General features: G+C 45.3%; 1 protein-coding gene across 2 annotated transcripts in view; it reads right to left on the reverse strand.

Moving 5' to 3' along the window:
* Positions 1-7398, reverse strand: part of LOC126299292 (uncharacterized) — a 547118-nt gene extending 539720 nt beyond the window's left edge. The window contains exon 1 of one of the 2 annotated variants that reach the window (XM_049991085.1): positions 7084-7398. In XM_049991085.1, the coding sequence (XP_049847042.1) occupies positions 7084-7392 (309 nt within the window). In that variant the 5' untranslated portion in view covers positions 7393-7398. The remainder of the gene's footprint in view (positions 1-7083) is intronic. The other variant, XM_049991086.1, reaches the window with a different exon arrangement.
* Between the last annotated feature and the right edge of the window lie 1306 nt (positions 7399-8704).

The following is an 8704-nucleotide window of genomic DNA, read 5'->3' on the forward strand; positions in this document are numbered from 1 at the left end:
CATGACTGCAGCGCCCTAGACTGCTCGGCTAATCCCGCGCGTCGATTGTCCAGGTTAAAACACTGTTCTGGTACAGATTTTCATTTGTCACAACACATTATAAATAAACACGTGTGTTTTGTATTAAGCCTGATATAGTCAAGAGGAAGCCGGCTTGTTGGACCAACGCTGCGACACGTAGAGGTATGGCCGCCACTTTCTTGAGCCATATAATGTAGAAGTCAGCAGAAAGATCAACCCGAATTCAAAGGTACTCCAGTAACAGTCTAGCGAGTGAGGTGGTACTGTGGTAAAACAGTGGGCTCGGTATTTCGGATGCCAGCGATTTAAATCTCTGTCCATTTATACGGAGTTATGTTTTCCGTGATTTCCCTAGCATACTTAATGGAAATGCCGAAATAGTTCCCATCCTTCCCAAATCCGACCTTTTATTTCGTTCTAACGACCTCATCGTCGACGGAACGTTAAAACACTAATCGTTCTCTTTTTCTTTCTTTCTTTCGTTGTTCCTCTCTTCTTTCCATAGCTGTGCTGTCATGAAAGGACTTCCTGGAGATGGTTCGCAGTTTCCTTCTGCTAACGATCTACTGATTCAAAAGCACTATCTGCTCCGTATACGTAACTGACGAATGACAAGGGACGAGCCGTTAGTTCGGTGCTGACAAGGATGAGCGACAGAATGGCGAGGTGAGATCCTGTGCCGGCACCTTCCCTCTAGTAGATGCCGAAGGCTTCACATCCCCTGCCGACGGGCGGAACACAGTCAACAACGTTACATGTACTCAGTCCGTGAGACACTGCTGAGTGAATCACAAAGGATGAAATAAAAGAAATGCAGTGACAAGAAATAGTATGCACTGTAATGAAAGTGTCACGACAAATGAAAATTTGTGCATAGCGCTAACAGTCGCTTTATCTAATTAGACTTTAGGCTTTAACTAATTATGCTATCCGGTCTTTCACCATATCCGTTTCTGTCGTAGTGCAATTCCAACATACACCTTGGGAAAAGTTCAGTTGTAGTGTTTGGAAGTAGGAGAAACCAAAGATCGGTGTCAATTTTTGTTTAGGTCGGTCCAGGAGGTAAGTTTCTGATGCCCGATTGCTGAGGGCGATTTTTCACGATAAGCAAATCTGGGTTAGTCCTGCCCAAAATTTTAATGGCTGGCGACGTATTGACGATACTTGGGATATGTTTGGGGATCGGTGCAGAACATACTCTGATTATAAGCAACTTAATGTCAGCAGCTCATCTCCACTAGCCTCTCATATACTGTCGACTGATGAAAGCACTGGGTATGTTAAGTATACGCCGAGGAAGTAGCACAGTAATCAAGACCATGGAATCTCATTCGGGAGGAGCCGATATCTGATTCAGATTGAGATTAAATCATTAAGAGCACATGACTGGATGCATCCTTTAAAAAAAACCTCGACCTATATTCTTGCGTAGCCCTGTCTAGTGTGAGGCTTAGTGCCGTTCCTAATGATCTCGTTGTCGATGGAACGTTAGATCCTAGTCTTCTTTCGTTTAAATATACTTTTCACTTTCAGAACTCCACCCGTTACAAATCACAAAATTTCTTTACTTTTCTCACTGAGACATGATTTGCAATCCATTTGGGATCTTTATTTTTGCTTACATCGGTCCATATATGAGAAATTCAGTCACTGTTTCCAGGCATAAAAATAGTACGTGCAAATCTATTATCGTTGTGATAGATACCTTTAATATGAGTCTTTTTAAGGGTTAAGCTATAGGAGTGTCCCCGCTCGTTATGTCTTAGCTCACTTGAAGTCAAGTAACCAAACGAAAATAATCACCTTCGTATACTATTTTAGTATTAATAATAAATTATTTCAAAATAATGCAAATAACGAACAATATATTTTCAGAAATAAACACCAACTGAAGATGATACATTGGTGCCAAAACATGCAAGAGTAACTAAGACTAGGAAATTAATTTATGTTTTCCAGGATGTGAGTTTCTAAGTACAAAAATGTGACTCGTTGTCGACGGGACGTCAAACACTAACCACCACTACCACAAAAATGTGAAATATGATTTTTGTAAATACCGATAAAATCATTAAGTGAGACAGTTGTCACTGATACTCGAAAATACTCGTCTCTTTCAGAACTACAATCTCTTAAGACTTATTTCGATATTCGAAGATGTTGGTGATTACCAAGATAAGCTGCTGCTGGAATCACAAATATGTTTTCGGTAAAATTACTGGATGGAGCGGCCATCAGACTCTCTAGAAACTCCCCCAATGGATTTTTGTCCAAATTTTGATAGCCAAACGAAGAGTGGGAAATGGAAAACTGGAGTATCAAATTGACTAGTGGAAGGTCTAGTTTCGAAAAGAAATATTTAATTGCTTGAAAGTAATCATTAGTGATTAAGAAAAACTTAATTAAAGATTCGAAGGGAAAGTGAAATATTTTACGGAGAGCTGCTTCTAGCTACGTCAATCAAGTAAAAAAGATATCAAATCGCAGCATAAATTGAATCTTCTCTGCTTTCTCTTAATCTGTATTCTGTATTCTCTTAATAATAATAGAATAACGATCTGTATTTCAAACTTTCTGAACAAGAACTGAAAACAAAATTTGGAAGAAAAAGGGCAATCGCTTGTTTATGTTAAATGATTTGTCTAAAAATAAGAACTAAAATAGACTAAAAAGCATTTTATGCGCCATTGAATCATGCTCTCAATCACGTGCAGCAAATGACGAGCCGACTGACTGTCTGACGTTCAATGTTTAACTACGGATCTCAGAATATTAAGGGGCACTAGAAGGCATTTGTCTGGTGCAGTTACACTCAGTGGTCTCCTTACGTCACTCTACACATCAGCATGCTGTGCATGATTCCGAGCATCATTCAAAAGCGCGTCAAAGGTTTCTGTAATCTATGTGTATTACTTACTACTCCTAGAAAAATGATTTCACAAAACATTTAGCCGTTCTTTTTTGTTATGGACTACGAGTTTTGATCATATCCAGTGTTCTTGAAAGTTGGTGCATGTGCCGGGCTGCCCTTCGTCTCCCCACAGGTGCCCAACGGGGGTTATGTGGGAGAGGGGGGGGGGGGAGGGGGGAACGGGCAGACCAGTCCAATCATCGACTGTCGTCTGGTTCCGCGAGCTTCTCCACCTGCACAACTCGATACGGTCACTCATTGTCATCCATAGAAATGAAGTCAGGGCCGAATGCGCGCCTGAAAAGACGCAACCTAGCGAGGTGGCGCAGTGGTTAGCGCACTAGACCCGCATTCGGCAGAACGACGGTTCAGACGAGAGTCTGGCAATCCAGATTTAGTTTTGCCGTGATTTCCCTAAATCGCTTCAGGCAAATACGGGGACGATTCCTTTGAAAGAGAACGGCCGATTTCCTTTCCCATCCTTGACACAATCCGAGCTTACGTTCCATCTCTAATGACCTCGATGTCGACGGGACGTTAAACCGAATCTTCCTCCATTGAAAAGACGCTCACGTGGAGTCAGAACAATGTTGATCGGTGAGTGTTCTGTGTTCGGAGATTTTGAGGTTAGTCCACCCACGTAACTTAATGCCTCCCCACACCACAACACTTGGGCCACGATAATGATCATGTTCGACACTGTTATCACATAAGGTACCCAGATATGGAGAGAGGTGGGAGCACGAAACGCGCCAGGAACATTCCCGAACATAATCGTTTTGGTAGTCCAGGCGTTATGGAGTGGGGAGGTATAATGAGGCATGGGCGTACTGGGCTCCAAATCTATGAAATAGGTACACTCATTGGTCGACGCTGTTGTGACTCTGTACTTCTGCCACAAAAAAAGTGGTTCAAATGGCTCTGAGCACTATGGGACTTAACATCTGAAGTCATCTGTCCCCTAGACTTAGAACTACTTAAATCTAACTAACCTAAGGACATCACACACACCCATGCCCGAGGCAGGATTCGAACCTGCGACCGGAGCAGCAGCGCGGTTCGGGACTGAAGCGCCTAGAACCGCTCGGCCACAGAGGCCGGCACTTCTGTCTCTTGAGTCTTTTGAGTGGGAGATTAGTCCCTGCCTTCACTTTAATGGATGAAAACGGGCGACCGCATAGTTCTGCCCAGGTGGAGGAGATCTATGAACGAGAGGATATTCGGCGAATGGACTGGCCTACCGCTCCCCGGACTTAAATCCCATAGGGAACGTGTGGGGTCCGTTGGGGAGACGTTTTGCAGCTCATGCACCTACACCAACCATCACTCAGCAATTGCGCTCGTGGAGAAATGGAACGCCATACAACGAGACCTCTGTACCTCGTGGCCAGTAAGGGAGCACGTTGCAGAGTACGCATAACCGTTTATGGTGATCACACACACCCTTAACAACGATGTCGCTCCTTTTGTAATGTCCAGGGGACGATCATAATTCGCCATGACTTCAGTGTAATTATTGTCTTCGAATAAATGTGTCATTTGTATTCGTCTCATTGGGCATTTCTTTCAATTACTTTCTGTACTATGCTGTAACAGTTCTTTCTATATATGGTCCAAGTCTCGTCGAACTATGTTACTTGGCACTGTTGCATCATGCCAAAGCTACTTTAGACCTTACGTTTTGCACACCTGTGTAGCGCCGAAGCCTGCCGCACGTAACATCCCCATCCGACGGACGGGTCGCTACTAAAGGTGCGACACGTCACCATTCAATGAGACGCTGCGGACAGGCTCGGAATTTAATCCGAGACACTGCCGCAAAGTACGGTGGTCGAGAATTTTCCGCTACGGTCACCCGACCCCTTACTGGCCAAATATTGGCGATGAAAATTTCGTCCACCACCAGCATTCGAAACACGCTACTACCCAGTCAACAACCACGCCACAAGGGTGAGGTAGCATTTACATCTACATGTACATCCATACTTCGCAAGCCACCTGACGGTGTGTGGCAGTGGGTACCCTGAGTACCTCTATCGGTTCTCCCTTCTATTCCACTCTCGTATTGTTCGTAGAAAGAAGGATTGTCGGTATGCCTCTGAGTGGGCTCTAATCTCTCTGATTTTATCCTCAAGGTCTCTTCGCGAGATATACGGAGGAGGGAGCAATATACTGCTTGACTCCTCGGTAAAGGTATCTTCTCGAAACTTCAACAAAAGCCCGTACCGAGCTACTGAGCGTCTCTCCTGGAGAGTCTTCCACTGGAGTTTATGTATCATCTTCGTAACGCTTTCGCGATTACTAAATGATCCTGTAACGAAGCGCGCTGCTCTCCGTTGGACCTTCTCTATCTCTTCTATCAACCCTATCTGCTACGGATCCCACACTGCTGAGCAGTATTCAAGCAGTGGGCGAACAAGCGTACTTAACCTACTTCCTTTGTTTCCGGATTGCATTTCCTTAGGATTCTTCCAATGAATCTCAGTCTGGCATCTACTTTACCGGCGATCAACTTTATATGATCATTCCATTTTAAATCACTCCTAATGCGTACTCCCAGATAATTTATGGAATTAACTGCTTCCAGTTGCTGACCTGCTATTTTGTAGCTAAATGATAAGGGATCTATCTTTCTATGTATTCACAGCACATTACACTTGTCTACATTGAGATGCAATTGCCATTCCCTGCACCATGCGTCAATTCGTTGCAGATCCTCCTGCACTTCAGTACAATTTTCCATTGTTACAACCTCTCGATATACCACAGCATCATCCGCAAAAAGCCTCAGTGAACTTCCGATGTCATCCAGAAGGTTATTTATATATATTGCGAATAGCAACGGTCCTACGACACTCCCCTGCGGCACACCTTGTAATGGTACTTGAATTACGCAACCATTATAGCATCTCACCTGAACCTCTCGATACCAGCTATATTCTACTGTGTTTCTGCAAAGTAGTTGACATATTTCTGAGACAACATTTAGATTTCATTTGTGATAGATCGATATGTTTATATTGCAATGATATTATTCTTATGTGTATTGTTTCTTTTGTCACTATGAGCTTTGACGTACTTGTAACTCTAATTTTTGGGCGCGTAAGCGATTATTAGTTGGTTGTTAACTTGTTAGAGAGACGGACCTTGAGAAGGTCAAGTCTTGGACATCATGTTGGAAAGATGCATATTGTAGTTGGCTTATAAAATGTGAGGAAGATGTTTTCAAGTATGTTTTGTATTGTGAAGCGATGTTTTGTGTGTCACGTGATATAGCAATAAAAGCAGTTAAAAGGAAGTGTAACTTGAATTCGGAGTGCCGATTATTTTTTTTTTTTTTACATCAGCATTGTGCTAACTTTTAAAGGTTTAATCTCCAAGAATGGTTTGAGAAGCACATCTACAAAACTTTTTGAATATAGCAGAATAAAATCTAGGCCTCTTTGCATCCGAACTTGGAATCATAACCACCTAGATTTTCAATGGTTGAGCCATGATTTTACGACGAGACCAGCGTGGGAAGCACAAAAAGATGAGTGCCTACTTTTTTAATTATTACATGAAACGACTTTATTAACTGTGCTTTAATGACACCTGCCTCATAATATGACTGTCGTTGCCCGAAAATGCAGTATTTAGCAGCGAGAGCAATACCACAATCGTTATTAAATCTTGTGGTAGCGTTGTTAGAACCTGAAATCACTCTTACTTCGGAAGACTTCTCTCCATCGAGAACGACATGCTGCCTTCTGTTATCTAGGAACTCTTCAATCCAATCACACAATTGGTCTGATAGTCCATATGCTCTTACTTTGTTCATTAAATGACTGTGGTAAACCGTACGGAACGCCTTGCGAAAGTCAAGAAACACGGTATGTACCTGGGAACCCGTGTCTATGGCCCTCTGAGTTTCGTGGACGAATAGCGCGTGCTGGGTTTCACACGACCGTCTTTTTCGAAACCCGTGCTGATTCCTACAGAGTAGATTCCTAGTCTCCAGAAAATTCATTATACTCTAACATAATACGTGTTCCAACGTCGGAGAGGGTTATACTTACGGTCGTAACGTTCTTTCATTATTTACGAGTTGAGGGATACATAGTATCTGTATCTTTAAGGGTACTGTATTGTGGTAACTCTTTTGGACTCACGGCCTCGTCGTAGATGTCGAGGCGCTGCCACTTGAGCCAGGCGCGCGCGAAGCCGCCGTGCGTGTGCAGGCCGAGCGCCAGGAGCAGCGCGAGCGACGCGCAGGCGGCGCCGGCCAGAGTGAGCGCCAGCGGCGACGACGGCGGCGCGCCGGACGCCTGCGCCTGCGGCCGCCCCTTGTCGGCCAGCAGGCGGCGGCCCGCCGGCCGCGTCGCCGCCTCGGCGCCCAGCGCGCGCGCGCGGGCCACCAGCTGGCGCAGCCGCGCCGCCGCCTCCCGTTGCCTCTGCTGCCTGCTCGCCGCCTCCTCCATGTCCGCACTGGCGCCTCTCGCCGCCGCCGCCGGCCGCCACGCCTCGCCGCGGCAGCACCGTCGCCGCGCACGGCGCGCGCCAGACGGTCGTCCCTCTGCCGCCCTCTGCGCGACCGACCGACGTCGACGAAATCCCTTTATTGCAGTAGCGGTTTACCCGTATACGTCACACGCTATGCATACCGCTCTGTACGGAGCAGTGCCGTTGCCATTTTGTGTCGAAATAACGACACTGCTATGGACTGTGTGCGCAGGATTGTTCAGTATTTTCAAAGCATCGGAAGTAATAGATCATTGATATAAAACTGCGTTCGAAGAATACGTTCGACATCATTCTGTCACTAACTCACATTTTTCGCATCGCGAATGGGCATACATACTATCTCAGATGCTGTTATTTGCAATTGTTACTAAAACTAGTAGCTCTTCATTCACATACATACTTTCCGAGCCATCGTACGGTGTTTGGCGTAGGGTACCGTGTACTACCGATAGTCATTCGGTTTCGTGTTGCACCAGCAAATAGGGCGAGGGAAAAATGACTGTCAGTATGTTTCAGTACGAGCTCTAATTTCACCTTTCTTCTCCTCCCTCTATGCCGGCCGCGGTGGTCTAGCGGTTCAGGCGCTCAGTCCGGAACCGCGGGACTGCTACGGTCGCAGGTTCGAATCCTGCCTCGGGCATGGATGTGTGTGATGTCCTTAGGTTAGTTAGGTTTAAGTAGTTCTAAGTTCTAGGGCACTGATGACCACAGATGTTAAGCCCCATAGTGCTCAGTGCCAATTGAACCATTTTTACTCCTCCCTCTCCTTACGCAGATGTACAGTATTTTGGTGGCAGTAGGATCGATCTGTAGTCTGACGCTGGCCGGCCGGTGTGGCCGTGCGGTTCTAGGCGCTTCAGTCTGGAACCGTGTGACCGCTACGGTCGCAGGTTCGAAACCTGCCTCGGGCATGGATGTGTGATGTCCTAGGCGATTGATGACCGCAGAAGTTAAGTCGCATAGTGCTCAAAGCCATTTGAACCATTTTTAGTCTGACGCTAACACGCGTTCTCTAAACTTTGTCCATAGTGTTTCGCGAAAAGAACTTCATCTTCCTTCAGAGATTCCCACATGAGTTCACATAGTACTTCAGTAAAACTCGTCTGTAGCTCGAACCTACCGTTAACAAATCTAAAAGGTACCTTTCAATTGCTTCGACGTTATACTATAATCGAACATGGTGAGGATCTGAAACACTCGAGAAAGGGTCTACAAGTTCTCCTTTGTAGATGTGCTACACCTTCCGAGAATTATCCCAATAAACCGAAG

Source organism: Schistocerca gregaria, chromosome X (assembly GCF_023897955.1).
Source record: "Schistocerca gregaria isolate iqSchGreg1 chromosome X, iqSchGreg1.2, whole genome shotgun sequence".
Classification (NCBI taxonomy): domain Eukaryota; kingdom Metazoa; phylum Arthropoda; class Insecta; order Orthoptera; family Acrididae; genus Schistocerca; species Schistocerca gregaria.